Below are 27,079 nucleotides of genomic sequence, written 5' to 3' on the forward strand. Positions count from 1 at the left end.
GCAGGTGGTGGGGTGCTGGGGGAGCTCTGTTTTTGGTGCTAATTTATTGGTGTAAGTAACGTGTATTAAACTGACGTGATGGTGCAATAAGGTGGAGTACCTGTTCTCAGTGAATATATCAAACGTTTTAAGTCCGCTACCCTCTGGGCATGCAAAACCGGTTGAAGTACTGTCTGGAGGAGGCTGGCTATTTTACATGCCTCCCATGCATAAAAGACAAGACTTGTCATCTTTAGTCTGCTCTTGTCGTGGTAGCAAGTATTTTAACACTTCTTAATACCTACAATAAAAATGGAATATAGCTCTATGGAATCTGGCACTAAAGCACTAAGGGATGTATTATCTGTGTGTGCCAGCATTCCTTTTGGAAATCCTAATATGTTGCCTATGTCAAGAAAAGTTAATGTGTTTGTGAAAATAGGAGTGCGTGTTCGTGACTCTATGATTCATGATTTTTCTGTTATGTAAAATCATCAAAACCAAGACACAATTTTCCTAGTCTACCCTACCTTGATAGAACTGTAATTATCATGAACAACGAAGCAAATAATAAGAAAGATTTTCTATTATTGTAGGTGTATTTAATAGAGCTGAAACATGTGGACATCTAAGTTGCTAATATTTCTGTAATCTCTTTCACTGTGAAATTTTGTCTGAGTAATCAGTGTTTAATGACTCTTACAAATTAGACATATATTGTACTATTCTGTAGCTGGAGTAAGGTTTTCAGATTTTATCCGTGTGTACTTGGGGGGGTTTAGTTGTGTTCCTTGTTCTAACTTAGGTAATAGTTGAAATCACTTGTCTGTACTTCTCTTGTTCTTTTAAACAGGCAATGTGGCACTTGACAATTTACAGATAAAGGAGAATGCATTAGTAAGTATTCTAATAATTTTAAAGTTGTCTTTATGGGTCTAAAGACTAAGTTGTAGGATAAAGTACTAGTTGCTGTAGTTGCACATAACACTGTATGCACTTTTTACTGGTTATTGGAATTAAGTCCTTGGTTAACCGCTTCTACTTTTGCTCGTTACTGGAACAGAAAGAAAAGCAATGGCTGAAAAGGTAAGTGTGCTCCTTCAGAAGAGAAAAATAACTTCTGAGAAGCTGCAGTAGGGTTTTAAAGTAAGTTTTCCAGTATTTTATTCATACACACATACACAACCTATTGTAGTATTTGAGGCTTGAAATGATAAAGCTTTAAATAAGATGTGGTGCGTTTCTCTTAGCATTGTGGTTATCTAGTACAACTTCTGCTGTGACTGCTACTGTATAACCATACTTCTGTTAAGTCGTAGGGTTTTTTCCTCATGTGCGTGTCTGTGCAGTAGATGTTTGCGTGTTTCTGGATGATTTACTGGTTCTAATGGGTTTGCATAGGCCTATGTATTCTTTTTTTTTTTTTTTCTTTGGCTTTGGTTGAATAAATGGATTTCCAAGGCAGGACTGCTGCAAATTGATTGATCTCATTCACTGAAGTCTTCTGGAAGACTGGTTCATTTCTCAGTTTTTGGTGGGGGAATGAAGGGGGAAAAAGTTCATGCTTCTACATTAGTTGATGGGATTTAAGCTTATGTATATGGTTTCAGTATACATCAGTGCTTATTTAAAACTGGCAGGGAATACTTTTTTAAGATGTGTACTCTCTGAAAGTAAATATGGTTATTGAAATGCTCCATTCTGTTCCTTTTAAAATAGGAACGACAGAGTGAAGGAAAACCAAGAAGAAATTTGTATTAAGTACCCATATTCTTATCTAAAAACAACTTGGCTGTTTTTTATGTTTTTTAACTGAGCTAATGGATGCCTGTATTACTCAGAGAGTCTTACTGCAATCATTAGTGTGCTTCAGATTTCACTGATCTGTAACTCTTATGTGTATTGAAAAAACTTTGCGTCTTCATATGACCTAATCATTTTTTTCTCTTCATTGTTCTGAAGTTTCATATTTTACCTGCCTATTTCATCCATTCCTGATAAATTTGTTGTACTTTAAATCTCTTGGTACAAATATCTTTGTAATCTGGTAGTTAAAAAAGGAAGGAAGAAAGTGTTATCTACTTTGTGCACAACTTTCCTTCTTAGGATGACAGGAAGACTGACTATGGTTCTAGCAGTTCTGTCTTAGAGAAATGCATAGTCATGTGTGTGACTAGCCAGAGTTGAAACAGAGCTAAGGCAAATTCAAGGACTGAAAACAAGAGATGTTTCCAACTGCTTTAAAATTGCAATATGTTAGATTTCTATGCAAAAGTAATTAGAGGAAGGTCAGTGTTGAACATTATTATTAGAGAACTAAATTACACCCTCTTGAAAAAGAAAGGATAAAAGCAATGTGATATGGTCCAACTTTTTCTTTTCTAGTTTGCCTGTCTGCTGGTGTCTGGATTGTTTTTGTTCTCTCAAGGTTTTCCACCTGAAAATAACTAGCTTTTAATTTCTGTATATACATACAGTACTTTAAAAATATAAGATAAGAAAACCCTTAGGACAAGGGAGATGAGCAAATAGTTACTTTTAGTGTTATGCTTGATGAGTCTCTTTTTTTCTCTTTAGTCAGAGTACAAAAGCATTTCATTAAAATGGAAACCTGTCCATCCTCAGACAAAATTTAGGCTTCAGTCTGTGCAAAGTGAACTTAAGAAGATTAGTGTAAGATTTCTAAAATAAAATTGTACAAAATTATTTTACAAATTAATTTTTAGACACCTTGGAAATGTAACTGTTTTTTCCCAAAATATGTTCAAGAGCTTGCTGACACAGAGTGCTCATGTGTCACTCAGTGAAATATGTACTTTTATCATTTGAGGCTGTTGTTTTGTTTTGGGTGACTTCAGCTGTAAAAATAAAGAAGTATAATGGGGAAGTTGCTATTAATGTTCCTTTTCTACTTTGTTAAAAACTTGTAGTAGTGATAGTAATGGATTCTTTCTGACAGATGTCTTCAGCTTTATCCATGTTTTCAATAATAATGAAAAATGACTGGTACAAACTATGACCTAAGCTCTTTAGCAACCTGTTACACGTTTCTCAGCTTATATTATTAGAGTAATTACCATGAAAAAGCGTGAACTCTGAGCTTCTTTACTTATGAATTTGTATCCAGTATCTAGTTGGTCACAGCTCTTAGTCTTCAAAGCTAATACTGCCTGTTCTCAGTTATAGTCTTGAAGTATTTTCAGTAAATCTTTTGTCATGCTAACGTCGAACCCCAATGCTCTCATAGTTTTTAATTTATCTTCACCTGTTGTCTGTACTTAACAACTCTATAACATCTTTCATTTCTAGCTTTCCTCCTACCCCCCAGGGAATTTAATCTTTTGAAAAATAATTTTTTCAAAGTCACACTCGTGGTCCTGCCCTTTGAGCAGGCCAAACTGAGCTGGTTCCCCTCAGAATTCAGCTGTGGGTTGTAAATGCAGTATTGAATGAGTGGATTTGGTTTCTGGTATCTGCTTATACGTGACTGCTCTTGGCTCTGTCAAGAGCAGACATCTTTGTTTACTCTCACAGTTTGTTTGAACCTCTTCTTATGTGTGTTCTTACTTCTAAAACCAAAGTTTGGAGATCGAATTGTTTTAACTGACTCTATTTTCTCTTTCTCTCATGATAAATTTCAATTCAAAATAAAAACTGAGAAGAAAGCTTTCAGTTAAGCATTTTGATCAGATTCTTAGCATGCAGCAACCTGCAGGAAGAAGTATTTGGGAGGTACTGAAAGGGAGTTGTCATGAGGAAGAATTTAAAGCATAAGAAAAAGATGCTAGGACTATGCAGTTACAACTGCAAAAGGGTTAAAATATTCTATAGCTTTTGCTTTTCAATTGGTTCTTCGAGGTGCTAAAGAAGAACAAGCTACGGAAATAGTCACTAGTTTAGTTGCTTTAATTAAAGTTGTTTGTTGATAGGGTCCTAATTGCAGCTCACAATGCTTTTTAAAAACTGAAAATTTGGCAGCCATGTTAATTTTCATATTAATATTGTTTTGAGCAGACCTGTTAATTTTTTTTTTTCAGTTGTTGGAAAATTGGTGTTCAAAGTTTCTTACTAGTGCATAGGAAGGGACAATATCTGTCTCATTTGGGAAAATAGTTTGCTTTTTAGAATCTTTGAGGTGAAGACTTCAGGTCTTTTGTATTGTGGTTAACTTATTTGAAAAAAAACACTGAAGTGGAAGACAGTTCTGGAATTTTGAGAACTTATGTCTTAATATTTTCCATTTATTTATTTATTTATCCACCTTCTTCCACTTCACTTTGCCCTTCTTTTATGTTCCTGATAGTTCTGTGGTTATACTCATGTTTTTGATGTACACTATGTAGGAGAGAGTTCCTGAGATTTTAATTGATGATTTTAGTATTGAGATTTTAATTGTATTTAATTGATTTAATTCTCTTGTCACAAGTTCCTTATCTTTATCAGCCTATCTTATTCTTGATGTTTAGCAGGCATTTTGCAAAGAACTTGAGTATTGTTAGTGAGACTTTTTACATGTTTATAAATCCTAAGTGCTGTTATCAAAAAGACCTATGTGGCAAATTAATAAAAATGTAAAATTAAGTTCTTGTATATAGATAAAATTTTAATTTTTAGTAACTTCTGGAGTGAGACATTATCCTAGTAGTAGGAGAGAACTGTCAGAAATGTGTAAATGCTTTGTTTTAAGGCTTTCTACAAGCCTTAACCATATTTATGGATTCTTGAGTTTGCGTGGGCATTGTTAAATACTTAAATCTCTGTCATATGGACAACTGTTTCTGTTTTGAAACTTAAGTTCTGGGAAAACAGTTTTAAAAGAAGTAAAAATAATAATTTTGCTGTATAAACCAGGTTACCTTTAAAATGGATCTTTTTAATACTTTTTTCTTTACAGAGTGAACTGGATATACCTTTTAGAATAAAAGTTGGTCAGATAGGTAAGTTTTTGTTTCAATTTAAGTACTGAAGTAGAAATTTTTATACAGGCTTTAAGGTCAGTCCTGTGTCTGAATTTTTTATCAAGTGTTCTTAAGTGATCTCTGTAATTGTACTTGCTGTTGAAACTAGCATAGAAGTCTAATGTGACTGCCTTGGAAAACTCATAAAACATTATCTGGTAAACCCTGTTTGTGTAACTTTACAGCCTCATATGAAAAACATGTTTGAGAGGTTCTTTCCGGATGCATAGATGATTAAGGGAGGTGTTTGGGCAGAATGTATTTGGCTCTTAAAAGGACAGATTAGGACTGAAGAATTCAAGTAAGATTTCTAAAACTGACACACATTCCAAGGGTTTAAGAACTCATGGATATATCTGTGTGTGGGTTGTTGTGTTTGGTGTTTTTTTTTTTTTTTAAATTCCTTTCCCTGGCAGTCAGCATTGCTTTTTCATAAGAAACACTTGTTGAAGATGAACATGTGTTGTATTTCTTTCACTTCCTTGGAAAAATCACATTATCCCAGTGAAATGAATCCCAGTCATGATCTCAGGTTTTGATCTGAAGTCTTCTGACTCAAACTGTGCTTTTTTGCTTAAATCTATGATTAATATTTTCTCTGCATGTATTTTATGACTTTAAGTGCTTTATAAAATGTTTAGGCCAATACAGTTTCTTCTTACGTTCTAAGGTGTTTAGGACATCAGGTTATAGGGCTAATGCTCTTAGGTGCCTGAGGTGTTGCTTGGACTAAGGACAGCACAGATTTTTATTTCGATGTAACTGTATCTGCTTTGCTTAGATAAACTTACTCTGAAGATTCCTTGGAAGAACCTCTATGGCGAGGCAGTTGTTGCAACTCTAGAAGGCTTGTATCTTCTAATAGTTCCTGGAGCAAGTACGTAAACTCTTCAACACCACAGTTAAATAATGGAAGGGAAAAATATCTAAGGGTACCCTGTAATTGAGTATATAATAGCAAGTAGCTCATGTAAGTTGCCATTCATACATTCTGTTCCCTCAGGGAAATTTCTAGACAAATGCTGGCAAGATAGTTGAAGGAAGGGTGGGAGAAAACAGCACCTGTTGCTTTTATGGAAAAACTTGGTTGTATCCATTCCAAGTTCAGTTCAACAGCCAAGCTTCTGCTGAACTGTGCTTATCCTGAATCCAGTTTTCTGGCATAGTTTAGATCTTTTGGCTGTTGTGTGATATAGTTCATCTGCCTGTAACTGACAACAATCAAAACTAGTAATTACATTAGAACTGTTTTTAGGGTGAGGGGAGATCAGAGAACTGGATTAGTTTTCTTTGAAATTGGAACCTCAGTTATATTAAGGAAACTTGCAAGCTTCTACAGCCTCAAATATATTTGTAGTAGAATTTCCAAATATGCATTTTATTCCATGGACCACATTTAAGGGTCTGAATTTTCAGGGGAAGGTTCTATAAACTAATGCTTAAACATTGGTATGATCCTTTTTGTCTTACTGTGTATAGATAACTATTTCAGACGCTGCATGCAGCTTTCAGCAACTAAACCTAGAATAGCCTTTATCTAAAACAAGGTGTTTTGTAATGTAATGTTGAACATGGTGTGCATTGCTTGATTATGTGTTTATATAACTTGAAATTTAGGATTAAAGGTGTCCCAACTTGACTTACAGGCATTAAATATGATGCAGAGAAGGAAGAAAAATACTTGCAGGATAATAAACAAAAGGAATTGGCAAGAATTGAAGAAGCCTTGCAGAAAGCGGCAGAAAAAGGTACTGAGTTAGTAATACAAATGTCCATTGGAATTTGAGGACTGAGACTGTGCTATGAAAGACAAGTTCTGTTTTGTGATTTACAATTTTATTTTTTCAAGTGTCTAATCTTCCTACCATACTTTGAAAAGCCTTTTTCCTCTAAAGCTTGAAAGAAGTGTTGTTTGTTTGTTTGTTTTTTTACTCTACATTTATCAAGTTAGTTTCCATGGGAAATGGGAATTTGATAATGTGGTATGTCTTTTTTTTTTATTTTTTTCCTTAAAGCTCTAGGGGAACAGAACCAAGGATAAAAACTGCATTGCATGAGGCTAATGTTATCTTGCTTTAGAGCTTCAGTAATAGGTGCTTCATAATGTGTTTTAGAAGTGCATGTGACAGGTTGTTCCTTTGTTTATAGTAAACTTCAGAGAGTGGTATGGTTTTTAAATTTTTATTTCAATAATAATGCTATCATTCCCCTTTTTGCTGCCCTTTTATGATGTATTATGTTTTGACTGGTTTGAGAGATGAGAATTTCTTGAGCAGGAAATAATTCATGACACAGCAAAAGAATTGAATGTGAACATAGGAAACTTTACTTAAACTTCTGATCTAGGTGATTAAAAAAAATTTAAACTTTTAATTATAGGTTTAAATGATTGATCATTTCAGTCCAGATAATTTGATTTGTTCTGGTTTGGGTTTTTTTTCTTGGTTGGGTAACAAATTTGCAACAAATTTGTTGTTACAAATATCTTTAAAAATAAAGGAAATATTTAATTTTTAAATATCTTTGTTGTAACAAATATATTTTTAAAAGTTACAGTGTAAATTAGGCTTGTTTGAAGAGAAACCAAACTGAAAACCAATGACAAGTAACAACATATGGTAGAGGAAGAAATTTTTTTGTCTGAAGAGAGACTTGTTTGTTGGGCAGTATAAAGGTTCTCAAGGTACATCTCTAGGTACCTGTAATGCTGCAAGTAATTTGCCTTGGAAAAGTTGCTGAAAATTAAATCATGCTCAGAGCATTGGAAAAGGGGATAGTTTGGTTGTAATTTCTTGGCTTATTTATTTTTCCAGTTACAGGATTCTCTACTGCCTTGTTCCTGTTTCGCTAGTTTGAGATGTACATTTGCAGTTTCCTTCAAACAGCAATCTGCCAATCTGTTTACAGTGAAAAAAGAAGCCTTGTTTTATTTCTTGTCTTTAATATGCCAGGAAGTGTATGAGAGCTGAGTCAATTTAGTGAATGAATTTTGCAGCCATTACTTAGTACTGGGGAAAAGGAATGTTCATAAAGGTTTAACCTTGGTTATGTAGGACTTGGATCTGTAAAGCAGCAGTTTTCAGACATTATTCTTTGCACCAGTAGCAGTGAGTCTGTGCAAATGTGACAGGTGGTTTTTTTTTTTTTTGAAAGAAACTTAGTACCTCCAGCATTTGTACAGTAAAAAAAAAAATATAAAAATATCTCTGTAGCTCAACTCCTTATGAAACGAACTAGAATTAGATTTAGTCATGTTTTGCAGTTTTAAACTTTGCTTTTGCTAGGTACAGAAGTTTTAGGGCCTAAGTTACTCTTCTGCTCTGTGTTTAAGAAATTCAGCTCTTCCTATAGCTTTTAAGAGCACACAGTAGATGGTGAAAATCTAGGAAAGACAGTGGTAACTTCCTCTTCAGGATCCATGAATTCTCAGCTGTATTTGCTTTTCTCATTAGCACTTACTTTAATGTGTTTAGAATCTTGATTCAGTAGTTGCATTTATTTAAGAGTTTCTTGGCATAAACAGTCTAGGGGATATTTCCTTTAGACATGCTATTCAAATATTGAGCAAAATGGTCATGTTGCTGTATGGTTAGTGTAGTGTTTTGCGTGTAACGTGATGAGGAAGTGATAACAAGCTCTGCTGAAAAAAACATGTTTTTCTGTTTTCTAAGCAGATTTTAAAATCTGTTAGTATGAAAACTCACATATAAAGACCAAAGTTTGCAGCTGTTATCTTTTGCTGATTATAAGTAAAATGAAAATGGCATCATTTGGCTATGTAGATAATCTTTGAAATGAGATATTCTGAAGTGACTCTGGCTGTCAGATACTGTAATGGAAATAACAATGTGTCATACAAGTTTTATGACCTTGACATTGTCAGGAGCTGATTTCCTTCTTTTAAACAAAATGCATTTTTTTGGTTATTTGCTGCCATGTGGACCAAGGCACTCATTCACAAGATTCCTTGTATGGGTTGGAGAGTCTGATATACAAGGACACCAAGCCTGGTGGGTATACGTGGTTACATTCTGCACGTGAATGATGGGTACGCAGACTACGTTTTTAAACACACACTGCTTGCTTCCCCTCCCCCTGCCCAGAGCAGCAAAATGTAGAAATGAGAGAAGGGTACTTGTTTGGTAAGCATCCATAGATTGGTGCTTCTAGAAATAAGATTTTAATGGATGTGGATTTGAGTGGAAATGTGCAATGACTAGTACTGTCTTAATTGAGTAGCTGTTCAAGACAACTGAGATACTGTTTTGAAAGATTTCTATCAGCCATGTCAAGCTCAAGAATGTTACAAAATGCTGGCAACATTCTACTGTTGTTTTAAAACACTATCTTTTGGTGTTTTGAGAATGCAGGGTAATTACCCTTACTTAAAGTGTCTGGGCTAATATAGTGGAAGTTCAGGCTGTCTTGAAACCTTGGACAGGCAAAATGAACCAGAGCAGATTGAAGGCATTTTGTGTGCTTTTCCATGGTTCTGTTTATTTGGATTGCTTTCAGATTAGACAAAGAAACAGCTCCCGTTGAAATTCAGAGGGACTGATACTGTGTTATACCTCCTATATTTATATCTACTTGAACCAGATTTCCAGAAATGTGTTCTTACCCAAAATTACTTAGTAGACTTTTATCTGAGTGTGGGTTTAGAACGAGCTCAAAATCATACATTTAGTTTCTCCATGGTAATGGATGTGGGTAATCAAGGGGAAAATAAAGTTGCCTTTGTTTTGTCGTACATGGGAGTGAAAGTCTGAGAACTACAAATTTAATAGTAAGTGAAAGAAGCTGTCTTTTAAAATAATAATTTACAGAGGATTACTTGTACTGTTAAAAGAAACTATCCAGAATAAAATGTTGTTTCTGTTTGACATAGTTCTTCCTCTTTGTTATTTGTAGGGTAATCACCTTACCTGCAAGACAGGTTGAAATCTTGGCAGGCACTTTCTCCTCCTTTGTTTGAACAGGCATGCAAATTGTGTCAAAGTAAAGTTGTTCCCCACAGTTAAATACACTGTTGCACTTGATTCCTTCTTGCTTTAGTGGGATACACCCTCCTCATGCTACAACCTCTTAAAGTTGAACACAGGCAGCCGCTATTGCTAAGTTCTTTTCCCCTCCGTGGTCAGTGAGGGGAAAGGAACAGCAACTCACCAAACTGGTTTTCTTTAGTAATGTTGAAAAATATAAGCATTGATTTAAATCATGAAATGATATTGATTGTGTGTTTCATAATTTGTGTGGAAGTAATAGGATTTAATTTCATATGAAGCTTTTAAAGAGTCATTGTTTTTGTATGCCTTGTTTGCAGTTACTGGTATTGTTCTTTTATATCTCTTTCATACCATGCTGTTGATTAACATGAGAACCGTATTGAAAAGTGCTCTTTGGGTTACCAGGTACATCTCAAATATTGTAACTTGGAAGTTATGCCCCTGTATGGTAGAAGCCTCTTCTGGATTTAAACTTCCATGCTTATTTTCCCCATATGTCTATATTACTAACGTTTCAGTTATGACAATTATGCTTTGCCTGATGCCATTAAATAAAAAAAACCCACTTGGATTACAAAAAAACGTGATCACCGGGGTTTCTAGCAAGCAGTCATGGCTCTATTTTTAGCTCTCTTTTGGACATAAGTGGTGTGGAATTATGTTATGCAATGCACTCATGAAGAAGCCTGGTAATGATTTGTCATTCTTTGAACTCTTGGGTTGTTACATCAGGAGTATACGAAAGTTGAATTAAATGCCTTGACCTTACAATTGGCAGGACAATAGATCCAGTAGAAATTTAGATACTTAAACAAAAGTTTTTACTGGCTGCTTAGTTGACTTGAGCTTTGAACTTCAATAGCTTTTTTTTTTTCCTTAAAAAAAGCAAGGCTTCAGTTGCTTCCCTGAAAATGAGTTTAGGTATACATAAATTATGAAAAATAAGGCTCTATTCTATGAGAAGTAGCTGATTGCTTCCTTAACAGCTCAGAAATTCTTTAAAAGCTTTTAATGAGACCTTGTTAAGGCATTCTGTTTTAAGACAAGCTAAACTTTCTTCCATCTTTTCTTATGCTTTCTTACATTTCTGCTTTACTAATTTGAATTTTATCCTTTTCCCAAAAAATTGCTTGCACTGAAAAAGGACGTAAGCGTAAAAAGTATAAAAAACATTTTAAGAGACCCTTTAAAGGTCGTGATCACTCAAAAGGTGGGTAAAAGTTACTGCTTTTAACTTTTTTAAAGACTTGGATTTGCTTGATGTTTGGATTACTTTTTCTTCAGCCTCGATATATGTCCACTGGTACACTTTCTCCTGTTTGAGAGAGAAAATGTAAATTGGAGAGTGCTCTTTTTTTCCTGTTTATCCATTCTCTAGATGCAATAAGGCTGAAGAGAGGTCTTGGTTGTCTTTGTTTGGATAGGTGTGCCTATTTCTTCAACTTGAGCCATCTGTAGCATTTCCAACAGAAACGTCGAAGCTTGGTAGGCTGATCAGTGGTGTTCACTGAGATAAGGCAGATGCTAAACCAGACAATCTTCAGAGTATGCATGTAGAAAAAAGTAAAAAAATGCAAATACATGGTCTGAATAAGTGAAAATTTAAATGTTAAGTATTCACATTAGTGTAAAAATTAAATTCACATTAGTACAGCTGTTAGTGTGGTTAAGCTCAAGATGCAACAACTACACTTAATGCTGACTTTGTAAAAATTATTGTTTTAGACAAACCAAAGGAGGAGAAGAAAGATACTTTCTTAGAAAAGCTTGCAACTCAAGTGATAAAAAATGTGCAAGTCAAAATCACGGGCATTCATGTTAAATATGAAGATGATGTAAGTATCTGCAATATATTCTCTTCATTTTAAGTTGAATTCCAGTGCAGTCATGACAGTCTAGTCCATAGAGATAAACTGTTGTCTGCCACCTTGAAAAAGCTTCTGTGGTTTCTTCTACACCTCTTCAAATAAAGTACTCCAGGTATAACTGAAAGCCAGAGATATTTTGGATATGTGAAACAGATATTCTTACTTTTTCCTTGCTCAGTGGTTCCTTGCTCACTAAATGTGGATGTTGGCTGTTCATCATATGTTAGTGTGTGCAGTTGATGGACAGAATTTTTCAGTGTCCTGGATAAAGTCCAGAAGGGAAGAAACTGGGGGGTTACAGATGAATCAGAAGGCAAATAGTTGAAAACACTTAATTGATAAATGAGGATGTTTACATGAACCAAAATTTTATTTTTCTACCCTGCTTTCAGATTGCTTTAGGAAAATGAGAAAGCAGTTTGTGATGAGAAAACTGAATATAAAAGAAAAGCATTGGATATGGAATATTTCTCAAACCTGTTTTGGGACTATATTCAGAGACACTAAATTTAAAAAGGTGGAAGGAATGGAAGTCAAAACGATATAGCTGACTGAGATGTGGTACTCTGTAGTTCTTAGTTCTTTTCGGTATGAAGATTTTAGAAGCCAGAAGAAAATTTAGAGTTTGAAGTCCTAAGTCTTTACACTACAACCATATTAGATTTGGTCCAACTTAGGGAGTTCCAAGAATGCTTCAGCTAGAAAAATTAAGCAAGGGATATCAGGATTTCAATCAGCTTTAATAAATGATGCATCTCTGTTTGCAGTAAGAGAAATAAATAGCTCTTCTTTTTCTGTTTTTGTAGATCACAGATCCACAGTGTCCGATTTCCTTGGGAATGACATTGGGCGAGCTTAGTCTACTGGTATTGTGTGTGCATGCGTGTTCTTATGTTTTTGATTTACTTGTCTTTGGAGTAGCACAGAGGAAAAGTAATGCACTAATATGATACAAGGAAAGTATGCATACAGCTGGAAACAAAGACCATTTTCTATTCATGCAAATAGTATTTGAAGTTTGTGCAAGTAGAAGGGAAGATGGTTGAGGACTTTCTGACTCACACTTTCTAGGACGAGCCATTTGTTCTTATGATCTGAGTGATCTTTAAAACTGAATGTTTACTTTCACAGGGCTGGTTATTTCCAGGCCTAATAAGTAAATTAGGGCAAACATTACACCATGATGATAAAGAATGTGGTATTTTGCCAGGCCTTTTAAGAAATGGGTGCAGAAAATTTAAGCTAACCACTGTTTCCCTTAGATGGTAAGGATTTTATGGATGACATTAGGTGTGGAAAATGAAAACAAATGGACAAATTTTATACTAAATTTTGACTTGTGCTTATTCAGTCTAGAGAAGCTGTCTTCTGTAATTGGGGAGTACCTAAATGATGCATTCTGTGCTTGAAAGTATAGCATAAAACCATAAATGTTTTAAATAAGATGCACAGAATTACTTTTATCACTTTAAACTTTTAGACAACAAATGAGAACTGGAAACCTTCTATTCTGAATGAAGCTGCAAAGATAATATACAAGGTAATGTGTGTTTTTTTCTTTTTCCTACACAAGTGAAGAGAGCAACTGGTCTTGGAGAGAAGTAATCTGGGGTTCTAAATAAAAGTTGGAAAAACACTTTGTTTTGTAAATTCTCTTGTGTATTTTTTTTTTTTAATTTTGCTGTGTGTTTGAACAGAATTAGAGCCAAAATAACTGGCTTTATGTAAGGCAACTTTCAACTCCATGGTTTAAATACTTTGCCTTGAATGCAAACACTGATCCCCTCATGAAATGCATTATATAGCAAGTCTACATGATAACTGTGATTTCAGATAGGTTTTCAGATTGCCATTTCATACTCTAGTTCGTATGCCTGATGTAATTGGGATTCTTGTAGCTAAGCAGTCTCTCTCTTCTTTTTGCCCCTCAAACCCATGCTGAAAGGGGGCTTATAGAAAACTGCAGGAATGATACAAGAAGGGTTTAATATTCAGGCTTCCTTATTAGGCCAAATATTGGTTTTACATACCCTCGTCCCTGCAATCCAGAGTGGTATTTAAGTGATATGTGTGAATTAGTGTGCTTTAAGAACTTGCTTTTTAGCAATTCAATTCTCACATAGAAGAGTATTGTAAGATAAAATAAATGTAAGTGCTAACGGTGGATTTGCTGTCTAGTCTGTTTGGTTTTGTTTTTTTGATTTCAAAAATGTAAAGCTAGGTTTACAGAATGGGTTGAATAATATGTTGAATGTTTCTTTCCTTTGCAGCTTTTGTGCCTGGACAGCCTCAGTGCTTATTGGAACATACACAGCAAAATGTATTATCATGATTCCCGTGAACAAATACTGGTAATGTAGAAGGCAATGTATTTAACTGTACTATATTGTTTAGCTGTTGTAGTAGCCAAAAACTAGACCATACTGATGTGCACCTCACTCTTCACACTTATTGTCAACTGTATTCTGATACTGGGATCATATGTTAATCTATGGCAGCATTGATAGCTAATACCTTTTTTTTTTTTTGGTGGACTTTATATGTTATCAACTATAGGTTTTAGAAACAGTCAGAAACGGAGTCTTTAAAATAATGGTCTATTGGCACATTCATTTCAACTTCATGCAGTTTACTCAGTACTGTTTACTAAATTTGTGGGCTATATGAGCTACTACATAGGTACTGTAATGAAAATGGCAATACTGAGATAGTAAATGAGCATGGAATTAATAAAAATTCAGAACATGAGTTTATCAGATCAGGAATTTATATCCTATGTTATCCAGATTACTTAAACTGCATGGCTGAAATTATCCAATAGAGTGAAGCCACATAGAAGAACAAGTTCTTTAAGATAGCAACCCTAATTATGGGAAGTAGCTTTGGCAAAATTTGTAAGAGCTTTAGCAGAATAAGTTACATGGGTGAGTGAATGAGTGTGCTATGCTTGACAGACAGAAGAGGGTCACAGCTTTAAATGTGGAAAGCACAGCAGGACTGAATAATGAAGACTTCTGAAAATGAGGTTGGGTAGAACATAATTAAGGTAGACTGTATGAAAAAGGTGGTCCTGGAAATACTTTTTTCCAACTTGATGAAGCTAACTCAGGTGGTATAGAGAGTAGAGAAATAGATAATGGTGCTCCAGTGCAGAAGATGAGGCAGCATAAGGGCAGTGAGGATAAATCAAGACAGAACAAAGGCTGCTATTTTAAAATAATAATTACAGGGGAAGAATAAAATCAAATTTCTGTGGAGAGGCTTCTTGGAGGCTGGTTTTTTTCTGATTCATTCATGTTTCTTGTTGCTGTTAGCTAGATGAGAAGTGGAATACTGTAACCTGTAATATTCTAAGTGTGTGAAGTACTTGTTTTGCTTTCGTTTCATTGCTGTGCTATCCTGGGAACTTTGGCAGTATGAATAGGGCTGTTATATAGACATAAATTGGGGTGAGGGCACACATCCTCTTTCTGTATGGCAGCTGAGGTCTTCTGAGTTGCAAAAGCACTATTACTGGTAAGAGATTTATTTGAGATGGCCACTTCATTGATGGGGTTAAAAGAGCTCATTTTTAGGTAATGAGAAACCGTTAGTTAATCTAGGGAGATTTTGGGTGGTATGTTACTGAAAATCATAGGTTCCAAAAGTAAACCTTTGAATGAGTTATGAAAACAAGTTACCTGTCTTGGAATAGTGGACATGTGATTACTGTTGTTAGTTTGTCTGAATCTCATTTCTCTTTTCTGTGCACAAGGTCTTATGTGCAGTGTATGATGTCTGTATCTGCATCCTTTTTCTGGTGTGATTAAATGCTCTCTGTACAAAAATGGTACATTTTTGACCCATTTATGTTTATAAAGGTTATGTGGGTATATTGTGTGTCCTTTTACAATACTACTTGTTTCCTACTTTCTTTTGTGCTCATCTTTTATAGGTGTTGTTACTTTTGTTTTAATCTTTCCTTAAATAAATGCACACTTAACCTGGTGAGCTTGTTACTAGCATAGAAGGTTGAATCAAAACTGTGAAGTGTTTAAAACAGCCAGTCATGTGATGTTCTTTGAATCTTTTCTTTTATGTGAAAAGTGAAACCTAACTCCTTTTACTTTTGTTATGATTTCCCTTGTAGAGCATTGTTTATTGTCTCAAAATTGGGGTGTAAATTCACTGTCTGTAGAAGATACTATGAATACGTTCATTTCTCTTTCTGTCTACAGTCCCTTGCTTTGTAAATATCTTCAGAGCACTTCTGCTTCTGCCTTTTTAGTTCAGCAGAAATGCTTACGTATTTTTAATAATAGCCAGGTTACTTCAGCTATGGGAATCTTCACAATTAACTGTCTGTGGATGTTTTCTCTGTTTGTATCTCTGTCTCAAGTGAAATGTAAACACAAACCAATACACTGTTTGGATTGAGAGCAGCAAAAGTCTTAGTGCTTCAAAATGTGTCATTCCAGTACTGTTGGAAAGATCCTTTGTGAATCAGTCCACAATCAGACATGCTTGTGGACAGATGATTACCTGACACTGGCATCTTGGATCTCAGGCCTTGTGCAACTTGTTATCTACTAAGCTGCAAGTGAAGATGCTGGTGTGGTTTTGTTGAACTTAAGTTTTATGTATGGGGAAGTGCTACTTTCTATTCCATCATCAAGCAAGTTTTTAACATTTTCTTTCTGAAAGTGTTAGAAATTTTGTCTTACATGGCTGTAGAACAGTGTTGCTTGTTGCCAAAACCTGTGGCATGTCCCTCATGTAAACTTTTCTTTGAGTGCTGAGGCAGAGCAATTCCAGTGTAGCAAATACTAATCCGGTGTTCTGACCACCTATTTATTAGCTTGGAGCATCTCACCACTTGTGGTCTTTCCAGTTCTTGAAATGCTTAGCCATTTTGGTGCAGTATACTAGTATCACTTTGCATTCAGGCATCATCTCCATTATTTGGATTTTTTGCATCTTCTGACTGGTGACTTCTCTTAGTTCAAATTTGTCAGTTGGCTAGTCATCTTTGTGTCCTTGTACCTAAAAGGGGAAGAGAGGGAGAACAGGAATAAGCTCAGAACACATCTGAGAAGATCTGAAGAAGCACAGGGAAAGAATGGAATTAATCATGGGCATAAGATTACTTGTGTACATTTTATCTCCTACTTGTTAAGTCCTCTCTGCTTCAGAATTTTGAAACCAGTACAGGAACTGAAAAAATAGCAAATGACGTCTTGTTTCGTAACATCTCTATTAAATACTTGAATGCATTTTATATGTAATTTTTGATGTAGCTTGTTTGCTGAAAAGCTAGATCTTCCATCCAGACATGCTGTGTTGGTCTTAATTTTAAGCAGTATTATTATGCAGTCAGATTTATCGTAGTAGCTAATTGGTCTATGTTGTAGTAAGAATAATCTGTGTAATCTGTAGCAATCTGTTACTTCCGTACAACAGGCTTCATATTTAAATCACGTGAGTATATAGCCGGTTGTGAGATTAGCTATTTTATACTTAATCTCATTGAAATTAACTTTTAATATAAATCAGCAGACAGTAAATGGGTTGAAATACAAATATTTCTAATGAGAAAGCATACCTTTTATAAAATACAAACCAATGTTTAAATAAGGAACTGAAGAATAGATTAGGTAGAAGAAATTTGTAGTTAGAAAATATTTTCCTTGTTGAAACAACTCTTCATATTCATAGTCTTTATAATGGGAACAAGCACTTCATCTGCCTTAATGTAATAACTAATTGGTACACCTTCCTAAAAGCAGGCCTCCTGCTTTAACTGATTATGCCAGTGCAATTCTGAAACTACACAGAATGTTTGGGCATGAATGTAGCTTTCTCAATAAATTGCTGAAGAATTATAGCATCAGACAGACCTCGTGTTGAATTAAGGTCATGTTCTAGCATGGTATTTCTCAGGCCTCTTGGGCTGTTCTGTTATTTTCCTGACTTGCTTGTTCTTAATTCCTCTTGTACCTGCACAATACCAGAAGACTCATGTGACTTCCTTACGTGCTAAACATGATGAGGGGTAGAATGTGAGCAGATACTCCTGCTACCTTCAAGGAGTTTAAAAACAAATGCTCAATCTGTTATGCTCTATGTTTGAGTGTACACATGTGTTACTTGTTTCTAAATTAATACACATTAGTTGTTATTGCAAAATTTAGGCTGAAGTTTAATAAAAACTGTACTAACATTCCACTAGATATGAGAAACTTGGAACTATTTTTCATCTGGTGTATTTAAACCCCTCACTCTTAAGTGCTTCTGCCATATTTGATTTCTCATGGAGGGGGAGGAGGCTTTTGCAAAACATATGTGAAATTAAGTTGGTCTACTCAAAGCTCTTCAGAAATTGCTAGACAGTATCCTATTCCTTTACAGGATCAGCTGAAAAGAGGAATTCCATGCAGTGGTAACCAGCCTCAAGACTACCAGTATAGTAAGTAAGCTAGGAATGAGTAAATATTAACTGCTCTGATGAGCACATTAGTACACAAACAGCCTGACCTGATCATGCAGGCATGCCCATGCAAACTTCATTTTACAAAAACATAAGCATAATAGAACATAGTAGAGCTTGTATGCTTTTTGATTACTGCTGAGCTATCTTAATATTTTGGTAAGGATTGCTTCCCAGTTCTGTTGGATGTGAGCATACACATTATCAGTACAAAGTGATTGATATATCGGGCAGTGGAAATAAGTTCTTTAAGATTGCTTCCCATACTTTAATTGTAAACATAATCTCAATTTTTTTTATCTTCAAGTTTTTAGACCAGTATCAGCCTCTGCAAGACTGTATATCAACCCATATGCAGAATTAGAACTACAAACTCCCAAGTTTGATTGTAATGTGGAAGTTCAGAGAATTGTAATTGAATTCACTAAGCCACAGGTAAGTTGTCTTGGTGTTCGTTACCACCTATTTCAGAGTATGTGATGAACTATGGGATTGTTTTTTTGTTGAAAAACATTCTTCTCTGGGAATTTTCTGCTTATGTGCAAGTAGACTGTCTAAACTGTTTAGCAGTAACAGTGGGAAAAGTGTAGGATCATTTTCCTTTTGTGTAACAGTCATTTCCTGTTGCTAGATCCTGACACTCTGACCCTGTTATCTGTGGACCCTCTGGGGACTATCTGATCTGTATTCAGCCTTTCCAATAGCATTCCTTTCATGCAGAGAATGGAATCATTCTGATGAGTAGGCTTTACCTTACAAAACTATAAGTCAACATTATAACTGCAGAGATGCCAAGATGCAATCAAGGGTAGGAATGCATGGAAGATACTGGCTTTGGCAGCAAAGCCTGCTCAAGTGTCAAGGAACTTATTTAGATAGTTCCACAGCAATGCTAGTATTTTCATTTTTTTCAGTGATAATATACAGTTAGTTTGCTAGATAGCTTTTAGCTGTTATTGATGTCAGAGTGTAATCTGAGTTCAGAACAGTGCCAATAAGTTTAACAAGTGGAAAGACAGTTCTAAAACTGGGGAAACTGTGTACTGACAAATGAAGAGATTACAGTTGGTTTGGAAAAGGCTGCTCAGGTGAACAGAAATACAAAATGATTTTGTTCTTCAGAGAAACCAGAAGTTCATACAGTGGTGTCCTTTGAGAGCTAGTGATCCACTTTTACATACTAATGAAAACGCATAGGCTTAAATTTCTGTGTACTTTGGGGAACACTGAAGACTATGGTATTTTAAGCACTATGTGCAGCAAAATCTGAACCTTTGCTAAGAAACTTGGTTTTCTGTGTTTAGTACCTCAGCATGATAGATCTTCTGGAGTCCGTAGACTACATGGTTCGCAATGCACCATACAGAAGATTTAGGCCAAATGTACCTCTCCATAAAAATGCCAGACAGTGGTAAGCTGTGTATGTTCCTGTGTTTTTTAGGAGATGCTGGAGTTTTCCAGTCTCCTCGTTCTTCTTTGTCACTGCATGTAGTTGTAAAACTAGATTGCATATATCATTACGACTTTTACAGAGCTTTGCTTAGCCAAGTAGTAAAGGCTTGCAGAAGAGAACATGTGAAAGTGATGAAAATCTGAGTTGGAAAGCTAACTCCACTCCCCAGAATCTCTGAACAAAATGCCGGTGTTCTTTCTAGAGGTTAGAATGTAATTTTGGAAAGACTAAAGAAAACAATTAGCAAATGTATTATAAGGGAAATGTGTATGTCTACTATAATTTTTCAAGTTGTGAGCTGATAGACATTTGTGTGGACTTTTCTAAGTACTAACTGATGCTATCGAAATGCTTTTACGCATATTTAGTGCTGTTACAGCCCAAATTTGCAAACGTGCAGAATTAAATAGAGAATGCAGATTTATAGTTTTTCAGGCATTAAATGTAAGCTCTTGGTCCGTTTTTGAAAAGTGATGTTGAAACCTTTAAAATTTTTATAAACGAAGTTATTCAGATGACAAGTAGAAAAAGAGTTTACATATTAATAAACTACTTGTGCATTACAACTTAACAGTTGCAGAAATGACAAAGGGAAGTTGCTCACAAGTGTGGAATTATTATAGGTGGAAATATGCAGGTAACAGTGTTCTTGAAGTTCACATCAAAAGACATACTCAGATGTGGTCATGGAGTAACATAAAACAACATAGGCATCTTCTGAAGAGTTACAAAAATGTGTACAGGAACAAGCTGACACAGAGTAAACTGTCAGAAGAAACACAGAGGCAAATTCAGGTATGTGTTTTTTCTTTGAAGAAGGTATGTTTTGGTCCCTATATTAAATGATTCTTTAAATATACAGGACAGTAATCAAGGTCCGTGGCTTTACAAAAGCACCACAGAAATACCGTTTTAATGTGAAGTTCAGTGTAATCTGTTGTAGAAAGAAAGAAAATACTAGTAAAGTACTATTTAAATAAACCCTTTTTGGTTGGGAATTAATGAACTTGGATGCATTTAATGAAGTGCAAGATGAATTTGTTTGTTTAAAAAAAACAATCAAACAAAAAAATCTGTCTAACATCAGGTTTCATCTTCTAATGAGCTTCTGGGGGGGTATACCTTTGAATGAAAGGAGCAGGTCTAGAAAGAAATTAGTGGAAATAGAAGTGAACTGGTAGATAATTTGTAGTGGTGAGCCTCTCCTAAATGTGTTAGAGAGGCAAATGATGTCATCATACGTTTTTACAGGACCTAGAAAAGAAGCTTGATGTCTTCAATATAGTCTTAGCAAGACAACAAGCACAAGTTGAGGTAAGAAATAATTTTTGTTCAATATCATAAAACATCAAATAAGATGGTTTTGTCATGATGGTATCCTGAAAAAAATTGTGCCAATGAGTATGATGGGATAGGGAGGTGGGAAGTCAACTTTCCTGTTATTTCAGGACAAGAGTAAAACAATTTCCAATCTGGAAACCAGTTCTAAAAACCTACCAGTGTGTGCACAACCTTATTGCTATCCACTTTGTACTATTTCGGAAATTGTCTAAGGTTGATGGTTTAATGATCTTCTTCCTTTGACTTCTGTTATTTCAAGACTGGTTCTGCACCTGTTCAATATCAAGCACATACAGCTGTTCCCATCCTACTTACCCCTTTAGATACTCTCTTTTTAGGGGACAGCCAATCTAATTAAAAGACAACTTTGAGAGAATTGTTAAAAGGTAGATGAAATCTCTAGCTGCATTTTTATTTTGGAAGTCATTTGACACTTAACAGGGAGTTGCATGTGATAACGTTAGGAAAAATGTTGTATCTGCAGCTAAGATCAAAGCCACATAGTACACTGAGGTCAAGCACAGAATAATCATCCTGAGAAGCATGTGCTTTCCTAACATGAAGATTAACCTCTGTAGTCGCATCATGTCATTACTGTTCATGCCATTGTAGCCTCTGTGTTTGTCTATACACCTGGAACGTATGTAAGAGGAAGATGAAAAAACAATTTTTTTTTTCTTTTTTGAAATGTTTGTGGACAGACCTTGATTTTTAAAATCCGAAGTGAAAGGGTGGGTACAGATTAAAAGCTTTAAATACGTGTAATGGTACAGGATGAGTGTTCAGGTTTATTGCTACGAGATTTAAGGAATGTAATTGCTTCTTGTGTCCTCTTAAATGGTTCCTGCCTTTCTGTAGTCTAAATGACTGAAATGTGTAGAAAAAGGTCATCCAAAGCAAAAGTCTCATGTTTGTTTCCACACATAAGTGTGCACACATGCCCCCCACTGCTGATCTTCTTTTTGCTTACGTCTGGTGAGTCAAAATGCTCTTAATACCTTGTGGAGTGGTGTTACTACCCATCAGTTAAATGTGTTTTCCGCATGCATACATGTGTTATTTACAGAAAACCAAAATATATAGTAAGTCTATTATTTATGTATTTTAATGTCTGGTTTGTAGACAGTAAGATCAGGACAAAAACTACTGAAGAAGAAATCCACTGAAGTAGAAAAAAAAAGCGGAGGATGGTTTGGTGGTTTCTGGGGTAAAAGAGAATCTAAGAAAAAGGAAGATGAAGAATCGCCTGTTCCTGAAAGTATGTGTAGAGTGTAACGCTTACCTTGTATAGACACTTGAGGTTTTTTATATACCTTAAGAAGAAAGTTATAGTATGTTTCGCTTTCTACTTTGCAGAAGGAGAGAGTGTGGCATAAACAGTGCAGTGCAGTATTGATCCACTTTATAGTATTGTTTACTGCTAATGAATATTGAGCTGTCCCTTAAGGCATACTTCTAAAATGGCCACAGCATTATAGAACCTTGGTAAGGAGCCTATAGCTGTAGTGCAATAGGCAACGATTGGAATCCTGGATTCTGGTCACTTCCTGTCTGGACCAGAGATTTGTTCTAATAGTACTCCTCAAAGCTATTTTCATCATTGGAAGTTACGGGTACTGTTATAACACCGATGATACTGATTTCTGTGCTTTGTATTTAACACCATATATGAAGAGCACTTCTGTGTAGATTGCTTTCCAATATGGAACTGAGTGCACTATGAAGAATCAAAGAAATGTGCCAGCAGGACTTAAGTGCAGTAGAAAACAGACAGGAGGAAAAATGCTTATCATTACTAATTAAAGTGGAACTTTTTGTGGGTTTTTAGCTATTGATGAACTAATGACACCGGAAGAGAAAGCTAAGCTTTTTACTGCTATTGGATATAGTGACAGCTCCCATCACCTTTCCTTGCCAAAGCAGGTGAGTAAAAACCTTTCTGATGCATGTTAGCCTCATTCATAAGCAGTAGAATATGTGTCAGTGCAAGTCAAATCTATGTTGAATTTATGAAGAAGATTTAAAAAAAAATATTCAGAAAACATGAAGAATGGCTAATGTTTTCTTTGCTCTTCTTCTGCCTTGTGCACCACTCTAATCTAGAGTGATGTAGAATTAGCATAAACTGGATGATAGATACCTTTTTGCAACTTGGAAGACTATAATAAAAGGTGAACGTTAGTATGTGATTATGTCCTTTTTGACCCAATGTTTATAATTTTCAGTGATGCTTTTTTTAGAGGAATCATGCTATGTTTCTATTACAATGTTTGTCCTAATAACTAATAATAAGAGATTTCAGTTGTAGTTCTTCTTTTTCTACGACACAAAGGAAAGAAAAAAAAAAAATATAAATTGTGAATAGATATTTTTTATGTTAAGCAAGGGAATAAAAGATAAAACTTTACAGTTATAGTGTTCTGGAAGGGCTTATTGGAGGAAAGCTGGAAAGTAGACAACTAAGACAATGTGGAATGGTAAAGGTTCTCCCAGTGTACTTATTTTCTGTGAGCGCTATTACATTGTTGTTTCAAATCCTAACATGGCTGGCAGTTCTGCTTTAAGTTGGTCATCACTTACAGAAGCACTTTCTACATTAAGCCTATTTTCTTCAGGGAGGATGTCATCTCTCTCCCAACATGCTTCTCTGCCCCCCAACCCCAGGCTTCAACTTTCCAACCTTGTATATTTTTGTAAAATTTAGTTTTTATAAGCTTACATTTGCCTCACACAGGGAAGTTCAGAACTGTGGCAGCATGGAGGCCTGTGCACTGTTGTATGGTAACTTGTGTTCTTGTCAAATTGAAAAGAGCAGAGCAGCAGCAAATATCTCTTACTAATGAAGTGGAGACATAGCCCAAACAGCACCCTGTACTGGTGCCTTTTTTTTTTTCTTTTCTGTTTCATGCTTTCCTTGCTTACCTGTATAGACAAACCTCCATTTTTAACTTGGACAAATTAATTGTAAAGGTGCTTTCATCTCAGTGCCCCGGAGAAAGATGTAGGCTTCAAATTCAGATAGGAAGTATTGCTTGATTCTTCTTAAGTTGCTGGTTGACACAGTCTCAGAATGGTACATGTGTGAGGAAGCCAAAACCCTTTCTTGACAAGGCTGAGAGATGACATTCAGCAAAGAACAACAAAGGCATATATGCAGTGGCTTCTGAAATGTAGTTATTTGATTGGTTTATGACTTTGTTGATTGCTAGCTCTCTAGCAAGTGTAGTTTAGCTACGCTTGCTTTCATGGTTTAAAAAAATGTCCCTGAATCTTGAAGAGATACAGACTATGTCTGCTCTGTATTTGTTGAATTACTCTGTTTTATTGTAAATAACTGACTGATAAAAATGCTATACTTATCCTCCTAAATAAGGACATACTTCTTACCTTACTCGACAGCAGTAGCTCTAAAAACTGCATTTGATTAGATTTGTTAAAATTAGGAGTTCTGAAAAATTACTCATATCAAGGTGACTAATTTCGATTTTGTCTTTCTCACTAGTATGTTGCCCATGTTGTGACACTGAAGCTATTAAGCACTTCTCTTACAATTAAAGAAGACAAGAATGCGTCAGAAATTCTTAAAGTACAGATAATTGATCTGAGTACCAAAATATCACAGCGGCCAGGAGCACAAGCCATTAAGTAATTTGATTGGTATTTTCTTTTTGTAGAAACATCTTCTGCTCCCCTCCCTGACTTTATACAACTTTCCTTGGGTAGTATTATGTTGTATATTGATTTGTAAATTTATGGGCCTTCTGCAATTGCATTCTGTTGAAAAGTTATGGTCATGTAATCTGATGAATAACATAGTTTTCCTTTCTTCATTCCATTCTATTTGTTAGTCTTCATAAACAATAATAAGGTTTTTCTTGAATATTGAAGTGCTGAATATCCCTTTTGGGAAGGGATATCTAAGCAGTTTGACATGATCTGTGTAACACGTTCCAGCCAAGCTATTGAATGTGTTGCTTACTTTGTACATAAAAAAGAAAGTACATCTGCGTGTTGTGGGTAGGAGATGAACCAGCATATATGAAATTTAGTCCTTGCTGTGTGTTAAGAGAGGGCATACCAGAAACATGGAACACAAATTATTGGATTATACAGTCACTGAATAAGATTCCCAGTGTCTGGAAAAGGAGTCGGTGCACTTACCATGCTTTCACTTGCAGCTCTTTCATCTTCTGACTTTGTGCATAAGATCACTTGCTCAGCTACTGACTCTTGAAATACTTTTTGCTAAAAGCAGTTTAGGGGAATATTAAACATGCAGCCTGAATGCTGCACAAAAGTAAGAAGAGCTTTGAGAATATTTTACGTAAATGCGTTGCATATCATTTGTTTGGTATGATTGAAACAGTAGAACAGATAGTTTTGTTGATTTCAAGTTTCTGGAAAAATGTAATTAGATTGTCCCAATGGAGGCAGACTTGTGACACTCATTATGCCCAAACTGTGTTGCCTGCCAAAGTCAGGGATTCTAATGGTGGAGACCCAGGACCTGAAAATCAGTTTCATATCTAATAAGTGCTTCTGCGGATCAATGAAGTTTGTGTGGTTTGATGGTGTTGCGTGGCTTTTTCTGAGGCATTTTTCTACTGACTCCAGTTAATGCAGCTGTCAGTAAAGAATACTCATTTGTACCAAAATAAATCCAGAACTGATTTTAAAATCAGTACGTAATAGTTAACATTCCTATACTTTTTCACCTGTAGCATAAATATTCTGCCTTTCTTTTGTCTTGCAACTGATTATCTTAATAAATGTGAGCTGGAAGTTTTATATTCAGTCCACCTTGCAGATAAAAGGAGGTAGAAAGAAAGTATCATGCACGTGTTGCTATCAACAACTCGCCTCCTATTTTTTTTTCCGATTTTTTTTAATGTAACAATTTCTTAAACGCAGTATGCTAGTCTTGTGATGCTAGTCATGCTTGGCTTTATCAAAGCCTTTCTCATATTGCTTGTCTTTCCTAGATAGAACTGTGTACTGTATTCTGATTAAGTATATTTAACTATTCGTTATCTTTAGGGTTGAAGCAAAGCTTGAAAACTGGTATGTTACAGGCCTGAGACAAGAAAACATTGTACCATCTCTTGTGGCTTCTATAGGGGATAGCAAGTCTTCTCTACTTAAGATAGAGCTCAGTATTAACCCAGAGGATAGTACTGCTGACCAGAGTCTTACTATTGAATCACAGCCTGTGGAAATAAGATATGATGCAGTGAGTAGTAACCAAAACTCCTTCCTCTCTCTCTGATTCTCATTTTTCTGCTGTTATCGTTTTTGCTCTGTCAAGATCTATTTTTAAGTTTTAACTGAGTGACTTCTGTGTATATTGATAGTATTTGTCTGTGTTTTTTTTTTTTTTTTTGAAGAGAACTATAAATGCAATGGTAGAATTCTTTCAGACAAGTAAAGGAATGGATCTTGAAAGATTAACATCAGCCACATTAATGAAGCTGGAAGAAATCAAGGAGAGAACTGCTACAGGTAAGATAATAAAAAATCTCACCTGAGGTGGACACTTGAATGTCTTAAAATGTTTCAGTATGATTTTCTGAACATTTTGCTTATATTTTAATTGCTGGCCAAACAGTATGAATGGGTTTTTTCTCTGAGTTTTTGACTTGGAGAATTAGCAGATATTTTGTGGGGAGGAGCACTGACTTTAGTGAGAAATCAGCTGAATGTTAGAAAAGTCTTTACTCAAGATCTTCACCTTCACTTTCAGATAAATAGTATCTTCTCATCTTGACTGGAATAAATGTTTCACTTGTGAACAGCATTTCAATTCTCATGTTCATTCCTTTTAATTTAAGGATTAGTTCATATTATTGAAATGCGGAAAGTCCTTGACCTGAAGATTAATCTGAAACCTTCCTACCTTGTGGTTCCACGGACGGGTTTCTACCATGAAAAGTCAGATTTGCTGATTTTGGACTTCGGTACATTTCAGGTATACAAATGACCTATCCTATAAGCTCTGAGGAAGGAAGTGT

General features: G+C 35.4%; 1 protein-coding gene across 1 annotated transcript in view; it reads left to right on the forward strand.

Annotated features, from left to right (window-relative positions):
• Positions 1 to 832: 832 nt before the first annotated feature.
• Positions 833 to 27,079, forward strand: part of VPS13C (vacuolar protein sorting 13 homolog C (S. cerevisiae)) — a gene marked incomplete at its 5' end in the record, with an annotated part of 90,078 nt that continues 63,831 nt past the window's right edge. Inside the window, 21 exons of the mRNA XM_010157424.1 lie at positions 833 to 876; positions 4,874 to 4,916; positions 5,719 to 5,814; positions 6,584 to 6,685; positions 8,885 to 8,947; positions 11,088 to 11,153; positions 11,669 to 11,778; positions 12,618 to 12,677; positions 13,292 to 13,351; positions 14,082 to 14,162; positions 18,199 to 18,256; positions 18,585 to 18,712; positions 19,582 to 19,688; positions 20,354 to 20,525; positions 20,982 to 21,044; positions 22,194 to 22,329; positions 22,900 to 22,994; positions 24,574 to 24,716; positions 26,109 to 26,301; positions 26,456 to 26,570; positions 26,900 to 27,036. Of these exons, the coding sequence (XP_010155726.1) occupies positions 833 to 876; positions 4,874 to 4,916; positions 5,719 to 5,814; positions 6,584 to 6,685; positions 8,885 to 8,947; positions 11,088 to 11,153; positions 11,669 to 11,778; positions 12,618 to 12,677; positions 13,292 to 13,351; positions 14,082 to 14,162; positions 18,199 to 18,256; positions 18,585 to 18,712; positions 19,582 to 19,688; positions 20,354 to 20,525; positions 20,982 to 21,044; positions 22,194 to 22,329; positions 22,900 to 22,994; positions 24,574 to 24,716; positions 26,109 to 26,301; positions 26,456 to 26,570; positions 26,900 to 27,036 (2,072 nt within the window). The remainder of the gene's footprint in view (positions 877 to 4,873; positions 4,917 to 5,718; positions 5,815 to 6,583; positions 6,686 to 8,884; positions 8,948 to 11,087; positions 11,154 to 11,668; positions 11,779 to 12,617; positions 12,678 to 13,291; positions 13,352 to 14,081; positions 14,163 to 18,198; positions 18,257 to 18,584; positions 18,713 to 19,581; positions 19,689 to 20,353; positions 20,526 to 20,981; positions 21,045 to 22,193; positions 22,330 to 22,899; positions 22,995 to 24,573; positions 24,717 to 26,108; positions 26,302 to 26,455; positions 26,571 to 26,899; positions 27,037 to 27,079) is intronic.

The sequence above is a fragment of the Eurypyga helias genome, unplaced genomic scaffold (assembly GCF_000690775.1).
Source record: "Eurypyga helias isolate BGI_N326 unplaced genomic scaffold, ASM69077v1 scaffold15610, whole genome shotgun sequence".
Lineage (NCBI taxonomy): Eukaryota > Metazoa > Chordata > Aves > Eurypygiformes > Eurypygidae > Eurypyga > Eurypyga helias.